General features: G+C 32.1%; 1 protein-coding gene across 1 annotated transcript in view; it reads right to left on the bottom strand.

Moving 5' to 3' along the window:
* LOC130900889 (homeobox protein B-H1-like) overlaps positions 1-12,818 on the bottom strand; it is a 48,481-nt gene extending 35,663 nt beyond the window's left edge. The window contains exon 1 of the mRNA XM_057811819.1: positions 12,372-12,818. Within this exon, the coding sequence (XP_057667802.1) occupies positions 12,372-12,594 (223 nt within the window). The 5' untranslated portion in view covers positions 12,595-12,818. The remainder of the gene's footprint in view (positions 1-12,371) is intronic.
* Positions 12,819-27,072: the final 14,254 nt, after the last annotated feature.

The raw sequence follows: 27,072 nt of genomic DNA, 5'->3' as shown, positions 1-27,072 counted from the left end.
TTATAATTCATTCATAGTGATATGACTATTCATAAATTGATAAACTGCTACTTAAGTTTATAGATAGACAATTAAAAAAAAAAACGATATCTCAAAAAATCACTGAGACAGCAGCAATTTTGAAGCTGTCCGTAGAAAAAAAAACTGTGAGGCTTTTTTTGGAAACAGCTTACAAAACAATCAATACAGATTTTCGTGCTTTTTAATCACTCCGATTGAGGTAATTCCAAAATATGTTATGAAAAACGTTGACCTCGTAACATATTTTTGATTTGCGGGAATAAAAAGATTTCATTGGGTACCAAACAAGAACTGTACGGCGGATGATCCGTTAATTTGATGTTTTTACTGTTCAAAAACGTTCTTGTTTGAATTACCAAGAATTCTGAGATTTCCTTATCCCACTGACTGCGCCAAATACTTAAAAATTAAACTAAAAATAAATATTTACTAAAGATTTCTTCGTTCGAACGTATCTCATATACATAAATAAATTACGTACGTTGCAATATAAAAACATTTTTGATAGCATGTTTGTTTTATTTATTGTATATGTCTGGTACTGACTTACACAATAATCTGCTATTATATGTATTAGCCGTACAGTGACAAATAAATTACGTTTTAACAACCGTACAATAATTTTGATTCATAATTGGTCTAGATGTGAAATGGTACTCATTTCCTTGTGAACAAAAAAATTAACAACAATCAACTTTTTTAGAAATTAAAATTAATTGGCGTTTGACATAAACGTAATCCGAAATTAGTTTATATACCATTCTGATTAAATTTAATTGGATATCAGTTTGATGAAAAAACATATTAACTAGCAGTTTAATCCAGTGGCGGCGCAAATATTTACAATTCACTACAAAAAAAAATAAATATAGAAAAAGTTTTTAAGTATATATATTCGGGATCTAAAGCTGTATTTTTGAAAACAGTTTTAAACAACTAATCAGCTCCTCTAAGTCTTCTGATAAGCCTATCGTGATTTAAAACTTTCGAATGTCAATGTAGTTAAAAATACCAGCTTTTAACATCATTGAGAAAAACTGTAAGCACGTATGAATGCTGAACACACGTCATTTTATGAAAATGGAATCTTAGAAGTGACTAGTTGAATTTGGGGCCAGTAAAGCGAACAAATTACTAATAGAAGGAATCGATAATAAAATTGGTTATAATAAGTATTGAACCTGCTTCATTGGTACCTATGTAGGAGCCCCCAGACTTAAACTAGCTTAGGTCCACGATGAGATAATGGCCCAAGCCTGGTTGAAGTCTTGGTAATCTGACCTCGGCCATCTTATAGTCAGCAGAGCTCTGAAAAACTGTATAAAGTTATGTTCTAATATCTTATCCATAATAGATATTTAGAGAACATTGTTATCATCCCAGAGTTTCACCAATTCTGGGCCAATGACGGCTTCCAAACTAGATCCAAAATTGTAGATACTTGGCCCAAGTCTGGGCCTATACTGGGTCCATCGTAAAATCCTGTATGGGTAGTTTTTCGATCCCAGTTTGGCAAGTTAATAAGCCTTTTCGATCCTCTTGTCCAAAGTTATTAGGTTTCGGTTTACCTTCGATAGTACAGTTATATTTAGCTGTCAAATCTCTTGAAAAGAAGCTCGTGTCGATCGGTCCAAAGAAATTCAATCGCGGTGCTTCAAAAGATCGTGACAGGGGATTAATCACATGTTTTGGAGGTACCTCAATCGGAATGGAAAAAATATGCCGACAGTTGATTCAAACTTGATCTTTGAACAACAAGAAAAGTCATATCCAATTATATATATTCGTTAAAACCCTCGTAGTTACATATTATAAAAGTACCGTCTACACAAACGTGTGAAATTTTTCATTTGCTTACTTCGTTAAGTTACAATTGATTCTTAGATAATTTATTTTCATTTTTTGTATTTATATTTGTTATTTTTTTTTATCTATACTTTTTTCCAACGTGATTATGTTTTAGTTGTTATTTCGATTACGTTTTTAGCCGCCACTGTAGTCATAGTTGGCTCGTTATTCATTAATAAAGTTCTGATTCTTCACATCATTCACAATATACGATAATTATGTTTTTTTTTAACACAATAGCCACAGTTTCATTGTTGGACTCGAATGTTTAATTAAACTAATTTTAAATTTATTCACACAGAACAAGTCAGATGAATTTGTTACCGTTTTTTCATATATTGTTTCAAAAATATTACGAACGGTTATTCTGTTTCTAAATTAGCCCAATTAATAAATAGAAAAATTGATAATTAGCAGAATAAAATTAACGAATTTACGGTTTGTAAAACTCTGTCTTCTGTTGGATAATCGGTATGGAATCGACCATAACAGAAGTCCTAAAACAAAACAGAAAACATCTATTAAATAATTTGCAACAAATTGAGTCCGGTCCATGAATTAATTTTACCACTGTGTATTAATAGGGGTGTGTTCGTCCACCTTTTCAGCTTCGACTCATAGAAAATCTTCATCAGAAAATAGTCCTCTTCAGTGTTGACAAGAAGTTTCATTTTGGAACTGAGAATATGGATACTCAAACGCAATGTTTACTCAAACCTCTTGTTTTAAATGGAAGCTTGAAACCTCAACGCCAATTTTGAGCGAAAACTAGAAGATTGCTGAAAATTATCTGTCAATATCAAATTTGAAGAAGAGAATCAGGCATTTATTTAAAGTAAATTAGCTCTTAATCACTTTTTATTTGATCGACAGTACAAATTTTCCAATTTGGAGTGGTAAAAGTGCCACTAAAAATGGTGGAAATCTCATCAATCAACAGAACATTTTGTTCTAAATTATAAATTCGAATTTAACGAGGAAAATATGAAAGGGCGTACGCACGTAAAGCCTCGCCGTTACCGACGATAACATCTTAATTCACGTTGTGTTGGATAAATAAAAACGAAGGACTTTTCGAATTCCAAAGATCTGTCAGGACACGGTATATAACAAAACGCTCTCGTTCTATTTATATTTGATTTCGAGCGATATTCAAATGATCGTCGAAACGTCACGCGAACCGACTGTTAACGGCTCTCAAATACAAATTTGAGTGGATGGGAATTTATTATGGGAAGTGTTAACCGAATGCCCTCTGGCGGACTATTAATCTAAACGATACCTGTGACTCACTATCGACGGTCATTCGATGACCTTATCTAATTTTGTTATATAAGGTCTATTAATTGATTTGAACCGGGAATCTTCGTCACTCTATACCTGATTAACCAGATACATGGTTACACAAGAGAATATTAAGATAAAAAAAATATATATATATAAGGTCAATATTTCTTAAATTGACGATATTAGAAGACTAGAAATCTTCAGTTAAAAGTTTTAACCTTTTAGAAAGTTTCTTCTGTTCCTAGAAGTAGTTGGAATGACGAAGACTCTGTAGGTGATCATAGGGAAGGTTCAATTCTATCTGATGTATTAGCTTCCTTAGAATTACCAGGTGCATGCATCCAGTCAATAAAACTGCAAGGAATTTTACATATAACTAAGATAGTATTGCATTTTGTTTTGCTTTATAACCAGCATCTTCAATCTCTTTGTGAGATTCTATACCAACATGTTTTTGATAAACTCCAAAAACTTTTATGCCATTAAAACGATCTGAAAATTTAGTTTAACAAAGATTAATGAACTTTCGGAGGAAAATATTTTGGATTCAAATTTTTAATTAATTAGTCATGTTGTAATAAAAATTTTGTAATTTACAGCACGTCTCTAGCACTCATAATAGCGCTGATATTAATTCCTAAAAATTTAATATTTTTACTTCGCCTTCATTTTTTCTGCAGCGCGCCAATCACTTGCTTACGTCACCAGCGCCGATCGAGCTACAACAGCATTCAACATCACTATTACTACACCAAATGAAGTATTCTTAAGAACTTCTAAGAGAAATTTTCATTTTAAGAAAACTCAGTTACGTACCATTCCGAAAATACACATTTTTTTCAATTTTGATACATTCCAAACTGCTTTTATGGCATTCTTTGTATACCTATACTCCAAAACCAAGACGGGATTGTGCAAGTCCAAAACCAGGACCACATATGAGACTTCAAGACCACATGTAAGGCTGCAAGACCACATATGAGGCTGCAAGACCACATGCGAGGCTACAAGACAACATATGAGGCTGCAAGACCACATATGAGGCTGCAAGATCAAGACCAAAATCACATATGAGGCTGCAAGACCAAGACCAAAACCACATATGAGGCGTAAGACCATATATGAGGCGTAAGACCACATATGAGGCTGCAAGACCACATATAAGGCTGCAAGACCAAGACCAAAACCACATATGAGGCTGCAAGACCACATATAAGATTTCAAGACCACATATGAGGCTGCAAGACCAAGATGAAGACCGGCTATGTTTAATGATTTCTCGCGTTTTCAAATTCTTGTATGTCTATGGAGATTCGGTCGGTTGAAGTTAAATTGTTAATAAAATGATTTTAGTTAGTTATTCATGAATTCTTGATTCGCCCATTATAAAAAATGAAAGTATTCAGAACAAAATGAGGAATATATTAAGCGGGGAATCATTTAATTTGATTGAAAGGAAACATAATTAAATATTACATCAAAATCATAGAGGAGTCGAGAAATGTTAAGTTTTATATATGCACGCTTTAGTGAATGCTTAATTTAAAATTATCGAATAGTATGTATGTAAATTGACGTGTTGTGAGAAAGAATGTTAAAATGTGCCTATTATAAAGTCATAATACTTTCAAATCCTCAATTTTGAAATTATAATGGATGGAAATAACTTTTCTACGAGTTTACCAAAGCGAATAAACAAATTTATATGTTTAAAGATTACTTAATAGAAATTATACAGATTATATACACATTTATAGGTATTTTTCGAATCAACATTGTTTTTTATAAGGATTAACAACAGGCTATATGACAATATTCATCAGGTAATAGTCCAAAAAAGTTATCGTAAACTGAATTATACAAATTCCTGTTGGTGATGATGAATTCCACAACAGATTTTTTTAGTATTAAATTCAATATACAGAGTGAGTTTTATGTACGGAACGCCTCAATTATCTAGAAACCAACTTGACGATTCAATAAATTTTTATTGAAAATCACAATGGATCGTGTAATAATGTATATCCTAACCAAAATCATATAACAAAATACTTTCAGTAAATTAATAACAAAGTTTAACGAAACGAACTTTACATTGCTGTTTAGAGTGTTTTCGAGCTGATTTCAACCAAATTTTCCACTTTTATGATTTGTTCAAATAGTTTTACAATATCAAAGTGAAATAACGATTTGTCAAACTCAGTATCTGAAGATGATAACTTGGTTATCGAAACGCGCGTCTGACAGTGTATGAATATCGCCAACGATTCCAGAAACACCAACTTAATAAATCAAATGGCCCATCACCGGAATTATAAAACGTCACGAAACTATTTTCATAAAAAACACGTTAGTCAGTTCTAGTATGAACCAAAAAAAAAACGGTGTGAATGTTTGTGTTGACTCTATTTGCTTCACGCCCTTATCTTTAATCCGATCTCAAATTTCCGACCCTCAGATTAAAAATGAAAGGAAAATACGATAAGAAAAAAATAAGAATTGAAATGAATTTCTAACGGTGTATTCGATACGACGCATACAAAAATAATAAAATATCTATCATAATACAAGAAAAATTAATATAATTTAAATAATTAGAAGCTGCGAATATATAGAGATACATTTGAAAGATAACCACGAAGAAGGAATGACACAAATAATGATAAAATAGAAGATAGAAGGTACAAAAGAGACAAAAAATAAGTAATTTATGAACAATATTCTCAAAAATCGAAGGAATTAGAAACAATTAAAGATGTTATAGATAAAGGAATTCTTCAGTAGATGTTGAATTAGAAATCTCTCGGATAAATCCGCAGTTGGATACGAAGAAAAACATTCCACCACCCCTAGTCATTCCAAGAACCACCCTTACCATCGTTCGCGTGGATGTTTAGCACTTGGACTCTCCTCTAAGTTTTATGAAAGACTTTGGAGGTCTTTAAGAAAAAAGATCTAAATCAAGTGCAAAGCTTTACATTTGCCTCGATGTAAAGCTCGGAACTTGCTTATCAAATGCCGAGTGTCCTTTTGTAAGTTGACTTGGAAAGCTTAAGATCTTGGAAACTAATGTAGATAACGATGGAAAACTATCAATCGAAAATATATATGTGAATATTGAATATTTTTGGTTTTAATGTTGTTTATTCGGTGTTGAAGTTTCCACCTTGTTGATTTGGTTGAAAGCAATATAAATAATTGATTAATACAGTTGGTCAACAAACGTACACAAATCAAATAACTTACCTCTTCATAATTTATTCAATATTCGATTAAGGTTTGTTCACGATGATTTGGATCAACACGAGCGAAAGACTACTATTAGAAAAATAAATATTTAATATCGTATTATAACGATATATGTCATATCACGCGAAAGGCACAACCTTAAAGGTAAACAAAGTATCTAATCAAATTTTCAAAACGGAATTACTGAGAAAGAGATTGTTTTGTGGCTAGGATAGATATTGGATTATGCCAAAGAGAAAACTGAAGAAACAGTAACAGATAAAATTGTTGAAAGATGCAATTGATATTAACGTAGAAGTAGATTGAAAATCTGATCTTTTTTTGGTTGAAAAACATTAACAAATTAACAAAAAATTGTAGAATCAAATAGACAAAGTGAAAAACTTCATAATACGTTGGGAATGTAAAAATATGAAAAAGTATGTTCCGAATAAACCACGATCATTCTATTTCGAAGTTACCTTAACCTACCTTGCATGGGAATTGAATATGGTGCATTAAAAGCAGTTATCCTTTTACATTAACCACCCTGAAGTGCTAAATACCTTAAGATTTCTTCTAATTCCAATGTCAAGTCTATTGATGATAAAATATTTCAAATAACCATCGTTTATGGTTAACGGTCTCATTCTAACCTCATTCCAGAAATCCACCGGAACCAAGTCTTCTCTGTATCTACTGAACTGAACGTATAACCGCTTGAGGACATCCCGGTGGAAGTTCGTAATTACTATTTGACCTTGTGATACCTACTTAGACATTTTTCATTTCCTAAATTTGTCGATGAAGGTATTTTTGAAAATCCAAACATCGTCTATGTCTGTAGGTTCGAATGAGCTTAAGGGAATTTTAAATTTTGAAAAAAAAAAATACGAATTTTTAATCTATTCCATATCTATCGCCGAAGTTGAATATTTAACGTACAAAATATAAAACAGTTTCGTTATTTTTAATACATTGGTACCTAAATGAAACTAGTTGTCATAAATCATGAAATAACGAGTAGAAATATTTTACATATATTATAAACAATCGTATGAATATATTAGAATTGAATTTAATTATGTTGAATGTTGGAAATAAAAAAGAAAAAACCTTGTTAAAAATGTGTATCCATAACTATTTTATATTTAAATATAATTAGATCAAAAATTATTTAATTACGTGTTTAAATACATCAAAATGTTGAATTTCAACGCAAAAACAAAATTTTGGGTACTTTAAATGGGAAATTACGAATTTCTTGGAATGAATTTGGATAAATAGAATACCCCTCTAGATAAACTAGTCATTATTACGAAAAAAATAGCAAATGATAATTTTGCGATTATATTTATATGCTCAGGTTGTTTGATCACAGTTAAGGCCCAAGGGACTTCACAACACTGCCATTCGTTGGAGTGGAATCTTTCTACGACATCGCAAAACCAATAAGTGAAATGGAAACTAAAATATGAGACATCTTAGATTATGGTGAACGAAGTTACTGTTTACGAACCTAAACGATGTATAGAAGAAACGCTTTTCAATGTTAGTTAACACACTCTTCCGAAACGTCTTGATCGATTGATTTAAGAAATTTTATTTCGTTTTGTTAATTATAAACTTCAATGTTTGGCAACATATTTAGTTTGTTATGTCTTTGAATACAAAAAAATCACATTACTCTCATCTTTTACCCTTCTACGACTAACCCCTATTTTTTCATTTTGATTTTTACTTATTTTATACACAGATTCCCAATAGGGCTGCAATCGATTATAATAATTGTAGTACTTCAAATTCTTATTCGAGATTTATAACCTCAATTTTATTTAATTATGTTTTTTTTCTCACAATTTAATGCGATTTTCCACCGTCGCCGGTCGATAACTGATCAATTTATTCATCAAACATTATCAATAACTGATAAAGACAGTTTTTCTTCTCATGTAAATAAACACTTGGTGTTATTTCCCGCCAACAACGATCATTACCGTACCTGTACATGTTGTACCTAACTTTTATAGGACATAGTTTTAAATCAAAACATAAACGTTTATAAATATACGTGTTTTGAATAATAAGTAAACGAATACAATATTAAGTCACTGTTTATCACCAATAAGTATTTTTTGATTTATTTTGCGTACAGTCAGCAAGACGCACGGGGCCAATTTGAGTGGACAAACGACCAAATCCAGAGTCATGCAAGATATAAGATGAACGAAATCAACAAAAACAATTAGAACGAAGAGAACAGACGTAGAGCAATTAATCAACTAGTACTTTGAGCATTTGCTTCAGATTAATTCCTTCAACTAACATTCCAGTATTAGACTCAATCCAAAGTGGTCATCCATATTTTGGACAAGAAATGCCTCATTTTTCTTTCAATTATATTACACAGATTTTTTGAAATCTATATATTCGATTTAATTTTGATTTCTTTTTTTCATATCAACAATAAAAATATAATAAATATAGTAATTTTTTGAAAATTTACGTAGTTTAAAATGTATGATTGTGTAGTTTTGGTACAAGTATTTAATGTCACATCATTCGTTTTAAATAACCGATATCAATTTAAAATGTCATTAAAAGTAAATTAGATGCAATTAATATCGATAATGAATTTTCTATTATGTCTCGAGGGAGATATAAAAAAAATCATTTCATTATATAACAATCAAATGTGTTGTAAAGTTATAAAAATAGACGAAAAATTATTTTTCTAATTACGAGAAATTAATAAAAAGAAAAATAAGTCTGGAAAATGATGATTATTAAATTATATTTAGGGGTTAGAGTTAGCCAAAACGGGATAGTCGGATAAAACGGGATACTGGCCAAAATTTAAAAATAATTAGCGCCATCTGACGATTGGAGGTGTTAATCGCTATAAATAACGTTTGTTTAAATGTAGCAGGTGGTTAGGCAGTTTATTTATCGATCTGTGGTGAGTGACAGTGACAGATTGAAAACTTAGGATTATGCTATTTTGTTGTAGCGGTGTTTAATTAAGAATTTGTTAGTTTTAACAAGCGAAATAAATAACGGTGAGTATTTTTTATGAATCTGTAAATATGTGTCTATATTTTGTGACATTTGTGAATATGACGACTAATTTTTTTGTGAGAAAATTTTGAAAAACATTTTTTAATGTGCTGTCGGGCAAAATAGGATACTATCCGGTTTTGTCCAATCAAAAACGCTATAGAATTTAATGACGATTTTAAATTTTGTTTTTTACAGGCTGATTAAAAGATGGGACAATATAAAAGAAAAACCGATCGGCAGTCTTGGAATGAGGAAAGTATGCGCCAAGCAGTAGAAGAGGTTCTCGAAGGAATAATGGGCTAACTTAAAGCTTCGAAACAATTTGAAGTACCTCGCACAACGATTGAAGCCAGAGTAAAAAAAATAAAAAGTGGGATTCAGGGGAAAACCGTCACAGACCGGTTTTCTTTGAGGAGCAAGAAGAAGAGTTGGTGCAACACATTTTGTCTATGGAATCGCGACTATTTGGTTTTACTTTGAATGACTTTCGAAGTTTGGCTTTTCAGTTAGCTCAACGCAATGGCTAATCAATTTAATAAAGCCAAAAAAGTGGCCGGTAAAGCTTGGTTACACAGTTTTCTAAAGAGATACCCAAACGTTAAACTTCGTACCCCCGCACCAACATCCACTTGCTAGAGCCATGGATTCTAATAAACCTGCTGTACAAAAATATTTTTCGTTGCTTTCTGAGGTGCTTGAAAAATATAAAATACCGGCCGAACGGATTTGGAACGTCGACGAGACGGGTATAATGACGGTGCCGAAGAAAAGATCAAAATGTTTATCACTGCGTGGGAAAAAGCAAGTTGGATGCCAAATATTATAATCGAAATTATGTACTATAGTAAAATCCATTTTGGGAACCCAAACTATTGAATTGCACAATTATTTCTTAATTGTAATCTTTTAGCAATCGAGTTTAAAAAAATGTGTTTGGAAATATGTAGATTTGAATTGAGAGGTCTAGATAATTCATAGTTTAGTCGATTTAATTGAAAACTATACTCATCAAAATTTTCTAGATAAAAGTGCAAACGAATACTGTCAATTCGCATTTGATATAATATCACGTACAGTACTAAATCTTGCTACATCTAATTAACTGAAAAATCTCTCATGTGTGCATTAAATCTTAGTTAGTTCTGTGTCTTTCTTATTGTTCTTTTAAAATCAATTGCAGATTATAAAAACCTTTGCCGACAATTTTGTTTGATCTACCATAGGCGTAGATAACTCATTTTATGCGAAAAAGTTTTCGTTAAAAGGGAATCACTTTATCAACTTTTCACAACTGAATATTAAATTATAAAACCAGTAGACGAGTAAAATGTACCTGTTTATAAGGAAGTTTGGCTTAAATAGGGTACCAGACCTGAACTGAGCTCTTTTTGTACCCCATTCGTCTATTAGAACTTCTATAGTCTTTTATCTGACGCAAATAGTCTATCGAACTATCGTTAATGCCATTCGTTTATTCAGATTTTTGTGTTTAAAACCACATACTGACAAAACTTGACGCAATGTTTCTAAATTGGTATCATTGAATTCTGTATGCATGTTTTTCGGTTCTGTAAATGATCCACAGAAACCCCTTTCGTGACTACTCGATAAATGTAAAATTTATTTACTCTAGTTAATTCAACAATGGTCTAAAGAACGCCATATTTCTATTTATTTAAAGAAATAAATCTCACCAAGCCACGCCACTTCTTATCGCAGACTATCTAGTAGGAATATTTCGAAAAAATTGTGTACATACGGCTTCGGCCAATAGAAATGCTTTTATGTTTACGATTCGATGTTTTCATTGGTAACCAGTGGAGATGATGAGTCCACGAGGACTGACGGTTTGTCAGATGTTAGATAAATAAGAAAAACATCACTGAGACAAGTTAAAAGTGTTCAGGTATTTTTCTGATTGAAGTACGAAATCAATTTCAATAATTAAGGGGAGTTTTTCAAATTAGAAGGTTCCCAGCTTAGTTTATGGGTTTATACAACATTTCAACATCCATAAAGACGGGACACCTTGTATATATGTTGTATAAAGATTAAATAAAAGGTCGAAACGTTGGCTTTTTGAAAAATAATCATAGGGAGTTTTATTTTGAGTCAATAACATTCGAAATTGATATATGTCTCGATTTTTGTCAATACTTAACAGATTGAAAATTTGATTGAGCTTAACAAATCTCGACTTGATCCATTGTTTATCGAATGATATGGTACAGCGAGATAAATCTCGAAATTCATAATTTTTGTGAAGCTTTAATCATTATTGGATTTCACCCGCGGAAATATGATAAATAAATTCATCAATTGTTAAAACGATTATAATCGTTAGAATCTCTATCAAAAATAGTAGTTCAAGAGTTATTTTATAACGTTTCCGGTATATTTTCAATAGAAAAATAATAAGATCATCAGTGTGGAAATTCTTGTATTGCATGTCGATTGTACAAAAAGTGCATCATTTAATGCGTGTGTAGATATCTACTATAATTTCATAAAATACCGTTACACAAGCCGTAATTTTCTATAATTTCATGAATGAATTTATTCGTAATCGTTTTTAATATTCAGTTTTGTGACTGAAAACGACGATTAACGATTTTTATTAGACGTCGTTGAACATATCAAATAAAATATTAGCTCAGAAGGATGTTTAAATCGAAAAGTATTTTACACTCAACCACACCGATGCAATTTTCAAAAAAATTCCTTAATCGATATCGCTCATTACTCACAAAGCCCTTTGAGACCTTGATAAAACCATTGATCTGCCGTGGATCTGTGGTAATTTTAAATTCGTCGACAAAATATACGTTGAACAACACACCCTATAAATTTCGATACCAAATTTTTTTATATTTCTCGTAAAATAATTTTTGCGACAGTGTCGGTTTATTATAATTTGACGTACTTACCGTTCGAACAAATACTGGATGTATCCGGATGACCAGAACTATCCGTATCACTGTCGTGTATGGGATTCGAGTGTAATGATAAATCCCTAGGCCCCGGACTAGGTGATCTTCCCCTAATAATCGCAGCCCCGTCAGCAGGTCCACTCAAGATGTCCGTTATCATAAAACGTGATCTAGTAGCTGCTGTTTGAGGCATGACCTTTGGATCGTCCTGAACTGTCATGCCAGGCACTATTTCTCCCACACCCAACACTTTGACAGTTGAACAGTTTTCGACACTAAAAGAAAAACTTAAAAAAAAGTTTTCGCTTTTTTTTTTGTTTTATTCGCACCGATTATCACACTAGTAAAAATCACTGTTAAAATATACGTTAAAATAGGTGATAGATGTTAACGTTGGAACGCGACTTTAGCAGCTGTAACTGTTAAACTAACCTCAAGCTTTTCCTTCCGTAGGCTAACGAACAGTAAATCAGCCATGTTTTCTCTCCCACCTATCTCAATATCCCCTCTATCCCTACAGAACCAATGGAAGGGTGAGTATATTTAATTGGCTGGCCAATCATAAAATCGAGGCGGTTATATCTCGTCTTCTTGTGTTTATTTTATGGGCAGGACTTTGTAAGGGATTTTATTAGATTGAGTATTTAGGAAAACAGTTTTATGCTTTAAGGTCTTTTCATTGGTTACATAATTGAAGCTGGAGAAGAAGAGAAATAAGCTGTGTTATTGTTCTGTTCTATTCTATTAGTTTTGTATTACGCTGTTAGTGCGGGTTTCCTCTTCTAATAAATTTAATGTACACGTTTTGTATTTGATTTCGATTGGATGATAATAAAAATGGTTTACGAAAACCGAGTTTATTCAATCGCACCACTTTCATTAACCTAAGACAAACATTTAAATAGGAACAATGTGATTTTTTCAGCAATTATTAAAAGAACTAATATAAAATGTAATCAAGTTCAAGTTGTACTTGTAGAATAATAAAAGAAGAAGAAAATACGAAAAAAATATATAAATATTTATCGATTTTTATATGTGTCGGTTACCGAATGTATTCAAAAACACTCGATTTGTGGTTATCGCTTAGGGAGTTTTATATTTAGCAGCAACTAAGCAGTGGTGCCAACATAATAATTTGACCAGTGAATAGGGGAGAACGAGATAAGCGATACAGATAAGACGCCACATTCTATCTCACCTTCGACGGTAACCACTGGGAAAATGGCCATTTAGGATATCCTGCAAAGATAACGAAAAACATTCGTGTCCAAGCACCATAAAATTCAAACAAAGCTTTTAATTTTAATTAGCATAGGCACAGATACAAAAAAAAACAATTCGGACATTATCTGATTATCTTAAAAATGATTGTGTTTTTGATAGTTGAAAGATTTGTTTATTATTGAGTATAGAAAATAACTGAAGCAGCGACGACTAATTAAATACATTTTTTTCGAAATATCACCACACTGGAAAGATCATTCCATATCTTAGTTTAATTATATAAGGAATAAAATCAGTGAATTAGCACCCAGTCGACTCGCTTTTCTAATTTTCATGTTCCAAAATCATTTGGCCCCACTTAAGGCACATTAGCTACAGAAACATCCTTAATATCTGGTCAAAACTTATAATTTCCTGTATTAATCTACATCTTATACAATTATTTTTAATAATTTTGGCGGTATTTCCAGAAATATAGAAAAACGACCACGGGAAGTTATCGCCATTATACAAACATTTTCGAAATGAACTTTATGACTCTTTCGAAATACACTTTACTTTTTTGACAATTTTTATTATCCGCCGTTTCACCCCCCTCAAATTGATAATATTTCCCAAACTAGATTTCCAAGTTTTTTTTTGATGCTCAGAATATTTGGGGGCCGATTTTCTTGATTTTCAATTACTTTCTGTTCATTTACCTACTCTTAGCTTCTCTCCTCATTTATTTTGGCATTTTTGGAAAAAAACTTCAACTATCTACAAATGATAGTTATCGAAGATTCGACTAAACATTTTTCTTTAAAATATCATACCAAGCATCTACATAAAAATGTGGAAACGAAGAGCTCATTCCGAAAAGGATTCTTCTTCTTCTTTTAATGCTTATCCATTAATGGATGTTCGCGACCACATTTTTCGTGGCTTCTCTATCTCTAGCTGTATGGATCAATGTCTGAATATCTTGTATACCCGTCCACCGCCTCACGTTCCCCAACCATGACATCCTCTTCCGTCCCAATCCTCTCTTACCTTCGATCTTGCCCTCGACTATCAGCTGAAGGAATTGATATTTATGGCCTCGCATTATATGGCCAAGATATGCAATCTTTCGTTTCTTCACGATGTTAAAGAGTTCACAGTCTTTATTGATAAGCCTGAGAATATCCTCATTCCTCACTTTGGCAGTCCATGGTATCTTCAGGATTCTACGATATACCCACATTTCGAATGCCTCTAATTTGTTGATGTTTTTCACCTTAAGGGTCCAACCCTCCATCCCGTAAAGAAGCCCTGACCAAACGTAGCACCGCACAAGTCTCAGTCTAAGATCAAGATCAAAGTCGGTACATGTAAATACATTTTTAAATTTTATGAATGTACTTCGAGCTTGTTCACTTCGGCATACTAAATTAATTAGTTGTTGTAGGTCATCTATATTATCTGTAATCAGTACTGTGTCATCGGCGTAACGTATGTTGTTGACCCAGACTCCATTGACTTTGATCCCAATGTCTCTATCTTCAAGTGACTCTCGAAAGATGGCTTCAGAGTATATATTAAACAGGAGCGGCGACAATATACAACCTTGACGTACTCCTCTGCGAATCCGAAACGAAAAGGATTGTCAGGGTCAAAACAACTGGAAAAAGTTAACACAGTTAGTACAATACGGTTTGGCCATGTCCAGAAGAATCTAAAATGCAAAAAATTATACACCTAGTGAGATGTAGTCGAAGTTGGAGCTGAATTAGACTAGATTAGCTGCGTTAGGACGTAAGGTTCTGAATTTATCTCGTTAAAACTTCGACCTATTGATCTATTGTGTATCCTGGACTGCTCCGCAGTCAGTTTTACCTTTCCTGGTTTTAAGAAACTTCTTCTTCTTCTTCTTACGTTAGGACTAGGTCCTGTATTTTCATCAAGGGTTTGTCAGGAGTAGTTGGGAGGACCAGCTTTCATACCACCTTATAGGTGGTCGTCCAGGAGATCGAGTTGTGTCTGGTTGTGTTTTCCTTTGCAATTTTTGCTAACCGTTCATTTGGCATTCTGTCAACATGGTCTCTCCATTCTCTTCTGCGGCTCCTTGCCCATCTTACTACATCCTGAATATCGCAAATGTCCCTTATTTCTTCATTTTTCTTCCGATCGAGTAACGTATGTCCTGTCATGTTGTTCTTAGGAGCCGTTTAGTGGTTTAAGAAACTTGAGTGTAAATACGAAAGTCTTTGTTTATGAATTACCTCGCACTCACCAAGGAAATGTTCTGTAATTTTCTTCATAGAAACGACAAAAGCTGTCGATGTTTTTCAGACGTTAGTTCACTGTGCAGTGTTCAGTAAGCACACTAATAACTCGTATTTGTCCAACGAAAGAACCTTTTCAAACCACTTGGTGGGATTGAAGAGAAACCTTTTTGATTGTTTCAGTTTTGGGGTTTTATTCTTTGTTTCTGATCTCTTCTCGTTTTCTACATTATTTTTGACCATGATTTGATGGCTTTTTGGGAAATTTATGGTTGTGGTCTTATGAAAAGAATGTACTCCACTATGACCAGATACCCACACAAGATTGTTTAAAAATTGGAAGCAGTTACATATTAACTTTGACACAATTTTATAAGAATCGAGTGTTTGCTGGGCTGTTCTGCTATATGATAGGATGAAATCTTTGCATCGCAGTAATTACGTCGTACGCAGCAAGTCTGGTAAATAGAAGGTTCTGAGGGACAACTTTGGTTGCCAATGAAGCAGCAGGCCTAAAGATGTTATAGACAATATAAATAGGTGCTGGAAATACTTTTTTAAGAAGAATAAGACAAATCTAAATCTGTGGTGTCGTATTCCAATCCATTTCCGTTTGTTTTTATAAAATTTCTAGCGTTTATTTAAGTAAATTGAGTTATATAATCATAAATTAACGGTTTTTCTGTCTGTTAATGAAAATAGAAATATTTTGTTTACTTGGTACATAAACATTGATGTTTTTCAATTTCTATAGCAAATTTTTACGTTAGTTAAGGCTTTGTCGCAATAAAATAAGTGATTACCTTGTATTTTCATAAAATTCATAAAAAGAATTACGTTATTTAAAAACTAAGTTTGTTTGTTTGTAATTTAATGTATAAACGTTTCCATCGTAATTTTTCGTTTTATTAAAAAATATTTTTCAGAGTGACATTACATCATTGGCGCAGTCGTAGTAGGATTTACGGGATTCAACGTAAATTTTTCGTATTAACGATTAACCGAAAATATCGAACTTTTCACTGGTTTAATTCGAGTGGTAATCGAACTTTGTGCTACCTGTATTATTTGAGGAAATATCGGAAATAACCAGATAGTTTAGAACTGATCAACCACTTCGAAGAAGATTGTTTGTAATTTAATGAATAAACGTCTCCATCGTAATTTTTCGGAGTGACATAACATCGTTACTTAGTTCCAATAATTCGATTTTTCTCACAATTTTTTCCTAGCACATGTGTTTTTTGGTCTATAATTTCTCCTAATATATTGGACTATTTTGATCTTCGAATGTATCGAAATCATGCTTTATATATCCTCAATTCTGACTAGTTTTATCTTCAGTTTCGTTTCTCATTCTAGCTTTTTATTTTTCCAAAGAATCTCAATTCTTCTCCTTTTTATTCAGTCTCAGAGTCGCTACAAAATTTCTATCAACTACTTTTTCCCAAAAAAAAAGATGTTTTTCTAGTTTCTTTTTCATTTCCTGTCACAGGTACATCTTAGAACATTTCACTCATTTTATTATATATTCACAATATTCGTTCATTTATTTATTTAAAAAAATATCGATTAATTCGCATAAATCTAATCTAACGCAATCAAATTAACAGTAAATCCACCCTCTTCAATTCAAATATCTTTTCATTAATATTCTATTTGCTGTAGGTGCTACGCCCCTGTCCTGCGGGGGTTTAATTCAGACAATTTGGAGCGGTAGCCGCTCATGCTTGACTCCCATAAAAGAGGGCTTAATTTCGACATAATTGTTAGTGTGACACCATCTGTTTCCTTTCGTACTTTAGCGGTAGTCCTAATGGTAACAATCAGATTAGGCTCAGGTTGTTGGTACATGCGTTGTTGTTGTTAGTCTTACCCTAGTAACTCGTTCAAAATTATTTTCGAGGGGTGTTGATTAGTATCGTAACAAATTTTAATATGAAAATTAATATATTTTCGATTGATCCACATAGTAAACCTTCATCAGACTTAGATAACCGTTAATGAAGACTGTTGAGTAGACAATAAACTTTCTTTCATTCAAAGTTTATAGTTAAACTTCTAGGTATAAAATTTTTTGAAAATTGTTCGTTCTGTATTTATTTACATACCGAAAGTTGCGTTTTTAGTCTTCCATGTAGTGAAAATGACAGTTCTGTATTGCAAAACACTTGCGGAACGCTCTCGAGTGACTCTGGAGTGATTCTAGCCACTTGACAGTTGACAGTTTCACTTAGATGATTTTGCATAACCTTAAATTTTCAATTTGTTTTATCCGATGTTTTGTCTAAATTCATGAATAACAATGAATAATGATGAAAAATAAAATTAATAAATTAGTATTGACATTAAGTAAATTATATTGTTCTATAAATAGAATGTTTATTTTGAAGAAATTTTGGATCTTATGCGTCGTCTAAAAAATGTTGTGTACGCCGCGGCTAAAATACTACTTTGTAGCACTTTCAGTACTTGGCATACAAATAACTATTCATTAAAACGATGTATTATGACATAAGAATCATCTTTACTTTCATATTTGTTTCCATAACAAACTATTGGGAAGTTAATTATTAATATTTGTATATCATATTAAATTATGATGAGAAATTTTTCAAAATATTTTTGTTTTTAATTATAGTTATAGCTTTTGTGTTTGTTATTAATTAATTTATTATTTCCCAAAGTCATTAAAAACGCAAAAATGTTGGAATACAATCTTTTTATACATTTAGATTTTGAATTCGTCTAAAAAGTTTTAAAAAATTTTCGGGATTCTTTAACAAAATTAAAACCCTCCTCATTTTTATCTTAAAATTTTTGTATGGATTATTAAAATATTAAAATAATTCCAAAATTCTCAAAAATTTTCTTATTAATCAATCCATTTAGGACCAGCTTGATCAGTATTCAAAATCTATACGCTGAATATTTTTTCAATAGGGAAATCCTAAATTATTCATTATCAAATTTTTTAATCCAATTAACAATTATATTAATTAACGGGAAGTATTATATGACAACTAACTATCTTCCTTATAACAAAACGTGAATCATTTTTTATTACATAACTAAACAATAATAAAATGTAGTGCAAGCAATTTCACTTTTTAAAATCACGATTTAATTGTTTTTATATTAATAGAATGAGGAAAATCAGAACTGGAAAGCAATTAATACAAGTAAAGACAGTGTCGTATCATACAAAAAAAAAGGGCAAACATCACAGTATTTAGAAAATAGACTAACAAGTCATTAATACGATAAAAAAATAGAACTGCGTTAACAAACCATGAAATATCAAAAAAAAAACAAATTCAATTATAAAGATTTCATGTGTTCTCAGATATATAGTCTCAGCACTTGTAGATTGTCCCAATAATTGATTTTGCTCTCAACTCCTTTTTTTTCCAGTGTTTTCAGTGTTGCTCTGTAGCTGATACCATAGAAGGGTTCAGGTCCCACGAAGGGCTTGTCTGCCCCCACTATTATCAGATATTTCATTTCCCTTCGGTCCGGTTTAGAGTTTGGATTTTATGATATAGGAGCTTGGAGCTCTAATTGCTGCTTGACTTTCGGAGAGAATGATGATCTCCTGTTTGCATAAATTGCATAAATTTCTGCTTGGACTTTCAGAGTATTTGTTTCGTACCATCTACTGTTTTTCATCCATCCGTATACCATTTAATAGCATTTTTGCTCATTTCTTGTATGGTGTTTTGACCCACTTGCTTTTGAAGTTTTCCTCGAAGCTAAACGTTTTCGATGTGACGTCCTGAGGCATGTCCCAGAGTTGATCATTATCTAGGTACGGGTTTTCCAAAACTTTGTGGTGAGATGGAAGATTTAGGAAGATTTTATGGCTCCGGTTGCATATTCCATAGAATATTCTTGGTGAAAGAACAGATTATTATAAACATTTGATGCATCTGGAACATGGATTCCAAAAAATACGAAGAAGACGATAAAAGTCGGAGTAGTACCTATATGGGAAAATATTTTAATTATGACTAATATGGAATTTTTTTTTTTTAATTAAATAAACGAAATTTCAACGTACCGATATATCACTTTATATAAACCATCGTTTACATCAGATAATAATTCTGAAACTGAAATAAGAAAATTTCTATTTACACATGGGTGGTTGGCATCAGAGTTTTGACCACAACATTTATTCACGTGCTTGATCTCCGGCCACTAAATCAAACAAATCAGTAACGTAGAAACAGGTCGTAAAATCGTTCAAATTAGAAATGTTATTTTATAATAAAGCAAATAGTGTAGCAGCCAGAAAATCACCAACTTTGGAAAAAGACAAAAAAGGAAGAAAATTTGCGTATACATCCAATTTTTTCTTTAAAAACATCAAAAGAAAATCATTTTTTTTTTCGTCAATTTCGTATATAGAAACCAAATTTTTTCGACGTGCTAGATCTGACTACAATCAAATGATTGTGCATTTTTTTGCATTGTAAAGTATTAAGCACTTAACCAACTCTGAACATGGAATAGATAGATAAAGATCGTGCTCTACGTTCCTAAGTGGATAGCCGTGCAAAGATCTTTTTTTATTATTAATACATTAATAAAGAAGGAACAATCAATATTTGAATCCTCCTGTTTAGTCTGAGTAAATATCTAACAGCTCTCATTTGTAGTTCGAAGATTCCCTCAAATTGAGTCGCACAACAAGTACCCCAAAACTGAAGGGCAAATCGGAGATGCGACTCAATAATAAACTGTTTTAGAAATGGATGAATTTATTTCTTTGGAAAATGATCTTAGGTGAAATGTAATTTTTTAGATAAAGCAGCGATTCTACAACAAACTCTAAGAATTCTGCAGATTCAATGGTGGTCAATGGTGTTGGTAGTACTGAGCCTGGAGATACCATACGAGGGGTGTTTCCTTAGTACTGCAATTTGTTAATTAAAATATTATGATTAACACAAACTATTATTTAGGAATATAGCATCATTGAATGATCGAAGCCTCTTTTGAGTTCCGAAATTTGACTGTTTCGTCTAATAAGAGCTAAAACCTTTCCACCTAGAAACCCTTGGATCCTTTAATAAACGAAATCTACCTAAGCCTAATAATATGAATGTTTGAATCCTCTATATCGAATATTATCGATTAAAGTGTTTAATTTTAAAAAATTTGACCTATAATCCAATATTTGGGAGCTGGATAAAAGGATATAAAAAGTTCTATACTTGATGGATGGATCAATCTGACCCGTTGGATGATACGTTACTGTATAGTCTAGTTATTGAATCTCATCTCGGGTTAGTTGAAAAAGACTACTGGTCTTATTTTGTAAATTGAACCTGATGGGTTTTCGGAATTAAGAATTGAGTGGTGTACATGTAGCACGTCGGGTTGCGGTTGTTATCAACTTCACGGACGAATCTCTATATATAATTTTCTTTACGATATTTATCGGTTGTTTGTTTTGGTTAAGTACAGTTCCATTCAAAAGTATTCCTATACAATTGAAACTATAGATGATTTTTTACAATAACTATTAGTCAATTATCCAATTATTAACCGAAATAGATCATTTAAACTACCAATTTCGTAATATTCGGAAGTTTTTCTTCGAGTAGCCATAGATCAGCGATATCATTCAAGCATAAGATACTCAACGACGAAGGTTACAACTCCCGCGCTTGTAAAGACGATTTCTCCCTTATTTAACTTTATAATCTACGTTTAGTTTCTAATCTTTTATAATCATTTAGAACATCTCGAAACACACCGTTTCAACGTTTTAGCCTAACAGATCTAGCACCTAGACGTATGTGCTTTCACTTGATATTCCTTCACTAAAATTAACCGTCCAAACCAATAACTATTAGTCGGTACTCAATTATTAACCGGAATTTATCATTTAAAATCGTCGAAGAAAGTTTCATTTATTTAATAAACAAAGGCGAAATCATTAAAATAATTGTTAAATAGAAAAATCGACAAAACATATATGACAGTTACGTGCAGTGCGAAGGGCTAACAACTAACTACCAATTTCGTAATATTCGGAGGTTTTTCTTCGAGTAGCCATAGATCAACGATATCATTCAAGATTAAGATACTCAACGACGAATTGTAACGCTTGTTAAGACGATTTCTCCCTTATTTAACTTAATAACGACGACGTATTACGATATTTCAATATTTTTATAATCTACGTTGAGTTTCTAATGTTTTATAATCATTTAGAACACATATGGGCAACTACCGGCCCGCGGGCCGGATCCGGCCCCGTGTAAGATATGATCCGGCCCGCGAGACATTTTGGAAAAACCCAATTAAAAAAATATTACACTAAACTAAGTACTTATACTTAGTATTAGTACATATACTTATACTAGTACATATCTTTAAAAGAAAACACTTGTTTGTGCTTTTTATCTTATCCGGCACCGGATATGATATGAATAGACTATAAAAATGTGGAGTCATCAATAGACTAATGAATCCCATAACCCACACAAGTTTCCTTGTGCTTCCTTAGTTTACTCACGGGAGTAACGGTGAGGCGGCAAACATCAAAACCTTCGACATAATACAATAATAACATTGTCGTTTTATTTCATGTCTAATATCTATCGCAAAAAAATATTATCACTACTTTAAAATGCACTAAGTACTTTTAAACGCGGCCCGCGAACGTTTTGCACGCTAAAGTTTGGCCCTCAGCATGTCAAAGGTTGCCCATACCTGATTTAGAACATCTCAAAACACACCGTTTCAACGTTTTAGCCTAATAGATCTAGCGCCTAGACGTATGTGTTATTTTCATTGGTGGTATCCTTTCATTCATATTCGGGTATTTTCTTTTTACATTATTTCCCTTATTATTACAGTTTTTTTCACTTTGATGAAGTACCTCGAATCCTTCTCAAACTTAAACCATTTACTGACATTCTATTTCGAACAAAAAATCTCAAATTAACAAAATCATATTTTGAAGATTTGTTGTTGATGATCTACAAAATCGAATCGATATTTTGGTGATGCTAAATTTAAATTATGCTCAAAGATACTTCTATAACATTATTGTCCTAGAAAGTATACTGTTTGAACAACCAGGATACGGTGACATCGTTTCTATTTCGAATATATACCTGAAAAGGAATCAACCGATAGGAGAATTGTCGAAATCCGATTGGCGTTCATATTTTAATATGTAAATTGGAGTAGCAAGGAGTTTGAATTCCGCAGGGCTAGGGCCCTAGGGTCTTATCATTCCCAAACCATGAATATCAATTCAACAGTTCCATTTGCCTTTATCGCCGCAAATACATCCGACATTTTTATCATAGTCGAATGTCGGATATTTTTATAATACTTAAATATTGACTGCCAAGTTATTGAAAAATCGTACAGAATATTCGGGAAGATGTTGAAAAGAACAATCTGTATAATAACTAATTTTGATAGACAGAGGACGGACTAACATTGTTCAACGTCGCAATAGACGAAGTAATAGATGAGATAGATGTGGAAGACACTTCATTTCAAAACATACACATAGTAGAATATGCTGATTACCTGATGCTGATAGAAAATCTGGATGAAATGGTGTTGGAGGTGAATGTTCAAAAATCAAAGCAGTTGTTGGGGATTAAAAGGACAAATAAAAAGATTGACATCATTCTAGTAGGGAATCAAGTGAAAGATTTCAAATTTTTGGAGGTGATTATATGAATTTGAAGTTGTGAGGTTTAAACACAAACCAATACGATTTAGACCAGTCATTACGTGTGCCTGTCGGGAAAAGAAGAAGAGGATCTTCGGATAATGGAAAGAACGATGTTAAGGAAGATACTGGGACCTGTCAAGACCGATGGATGATACCTACGAAGGTTAATGAACCACTACGTCAAGAACAAGTGACATAGATAGAAATCCAAAGGCTCAAATGGTTTGAGTAAACAAGTTTTGGAGGATAAAGGAGAGTGAAGGAGTATAGTGAAGAAAAATACGTAAATTGTAATAATAACAATTAATTAAAAATTTTATATTTTCGACCTTATAGCGCCGGTCGAGTTATTTGGTTTATATACGGATGAAATTTTACACGTTCTAAAAATGATTCTTTCAAATGACCTTGTAGCGAAAATTACTATGATTTGAAACATCTGTAAATGACTAATAGGACATGAATAAGATGAAATTGTAGACTATTCAAATTTATTCAAATTATACACATCGCTTTTTCATAGAATTATCCATTATTTTTTTTGCAAATTATATCGGCTATAAAACGCTAATTAAAAAGACATTTGATTTCTGTGGTTTTATTTCGTGACGATATAATATACAAGGCGGGTCAAACAACTTGGGATGTAGTGAAGAAATGATTATAGAAACTGAATATTTTCGTTTATCGACCTGAAAATCATAGAATTTCAACAAAACCACAAACAGTTTAGTAAATATTTTGTTTCTTTGATAAACTCGTCTCCATAATTTTGTGATAAATTCGTAGAATTCATTGCACAAATATCAGTAGCCATAATATTAAAGAAATATTTAATTTTTTTATAAAATTATTAGTATTTATCGATTTCAGATCACATTCAAATTTATAAAATAGAATTATGATCATTAACAGCTGTTTCGTTTCTTTTAATTTTCAAAAATTCTTTTTCTTTTCTACCTAATTAAAAAAAATCTAAATTTCATAATTAAATGTTTTTTTCCGATATTTCATTCATTTTTTAATGCAGTTTCATTATATTGATGCCTTCATCTATTTTATAAATATTGAGATGTTTGTCTTATATACCACAATCACAATTACAAGATACTTTTTATTTTAATGTATCCAATTTTTTCACATACCTATCTTATTTTTGAGTCCTTGTGATATCCTTGGAAAGTCCTTATACTTAAGGTGAGAAAAGGTGTTTTATACTTTGATGTTTCTTAATGATGAAAGACCGAACTTAGGTCGAAAAATCAAGATTCAAAAATCCATTTTCCGAGATAATTCCTTAACGAAATAATATAAAAAATATCAAGGAACTAAATGTTTTTATTTTTAATTTAATAAATAAAAAAATTAAGTAATCGTCATCGCGTTCGCGTCGTGGTGAGTGATTAAAAAAATGGGGTTCCTAGAACCAGGCTCTATACCAATTCTTTTGAAAATGGAATCATTGATACACATACTTTTATTTAAAAAGCATTAGTACAACCGATATAAAAGCTGATTTAAAATCTACTTTGGGTGAGATTGTTTCTTCGTTATTTACAGTAGAATATTGGGTAGCACAGTTTAAACGAGACTGTACGAAATAGGAAGATCAGCAACGCAGTAGTCGATGACGAATCTAGAAATGCTGAAGAAAATCCACTGGATGATCGTCGACTGAAAATGAGCGAACTAGGTATTTCAAAAAGCGCGGTACATCGAATTTTAACTGAAAACTTGTACGTGAGAAAGCTGTGCGTAAGATGGATGTCGCGTTTGCTTACAATAGAACAAAACCAGCGTCGTTGTTTCTATCGAGGCTTTGGAAATGTTTGACATTAATTAAGAAGAGTTTTTGGGCAATTTCATAACGCGGGTCCATCACTTCACTCCTGAAACAAAAGAACAATCAAAACAATGGACTGAAAAGGAAGAACCGGCTCCAAAGAAAGCAAAAATCGTTCCATCTGCATCTGCAGTATTATGCTAACTTATTGCTCGGATTATTTGGTCAGATATTTTCCAACAATGAAGAGATGATGTCTATTTTGAAGAGCTTAACGATTCTTATTATAAAAATGGTATGGAACTTATTGGACATCGCTGTGAAAAAAAGATATTACGTTGAAAAATAAAAATTTTTATGTTTTCTTTGTTGAGCTAGATACCGATCCTCCTATATTCATATAAATATATAAATAAAAAAAATGTAATATCGAAAATATCATCTCATTTTGTTGCTTAATTTTTTAGGGTATTATTTGGTCCACCTTGTGTTTATTTGGCGGTCAGTGTGGCGCCTGATCCCTTGTCCTTTCGTCCGATCGATCTGAGTACGATTTGTCCGAGCGTTAATGTGTCTCGTATCTCGGAAACGATCTCTGATATCGCGTGGGTATATATTATTGACACACAACGGAAAAATATCATCGGATTCATTACGTTTTTATCTTACCAAGTATCAAGACACAGGAGTCGACCGGTAACGTCTAAATACCCACATTTTCAATAAATTAATTTTCATTTCAGTTTCATTTTTTACAAGATATAATATTGAAGTACAGATCAAATATCACTGAATATATTATTATTATTTTAATATAATGATTACTCTTACTTTTGTTTAACTTTCTCTTTTATCAACATTCATCTTCATATTAGATTTTGTACCGTAAACAATAATTTAGACAGCTTCAATTAATGCACAAAGTTTAAGTATTAATATAAATAAATTATTATTACACGTAATTTTTTTGTTTTTGTAAAATTAATAAATTGATCGTTACTATAGTGTAACGTAAATAAATTTAATTATTACCATTTTCTTCATCATTTCTGCTCCAATTCAATCTCCAAACTTCAGTGGCGGATCCAAAAATTAGCCACCTCTCTTGCCGATTTCAACGTTCATACAATTTAGTTAAATTTATCATGAATGTTTGGTATGTTTTGATTAATAATGATACTACAACAAATACCGAGTTCCACCATTGGATCTGCTACCTCACAAATTCACCAGATATCGATTATTCGATGAAGAAACTTCCCTTATCATTTTTCATCGATGACTTTTTGTAAACTGAAATTGTCCGATGCGAAGTTCCTCACTGGTCACTAATTTCGAATATCACCAGCGTCTTTATTAGCAAATCAAGAAACGGATCTGACGATGATCAAAGACACGGATGATGGAGATCCTCAACGGTCGCCGAAAAACGGTCGTTGAGAAAATTGCTCATGCACAGCACATTGAATTAGTACTATCGACAATACATGTCAAGATGCTTCAAGAAAATAAGTTAATGTTAAATATTTTACAAATCTGTTTACTATTATAAAAAGCTTAAAATCCATCGATTTATCGAAGTAATCACCAATGGGAAGACACGAATTCGTCAACCCTACTATTTGGCATGATGTTAAAATTAATACAGCACTTGAATATCGTTTGGACCATCAAAAAAAAGAACACACACACACACACACCCCACAATAACTCAGTATAAAACATAAGTAG

This window comes from Diorhabda carinulata, chromosome X, assembly GCF_026250575.1.
Source record: "Diorhabda carinulata isolate Delta chromosome X, icDioCari1.1, whole genome shotgun sequence".
NCBI lineage: Eukaryota > Metazoa > Arthropoda > Insecta > Coleoptera > Chrysomelidae > Diorhabda > Diorhabda carinulata.
Note: the sequence above shows the minus strand (reverse complement) of the source record. Positions and strands in the feature narration are given on the sequence as shown.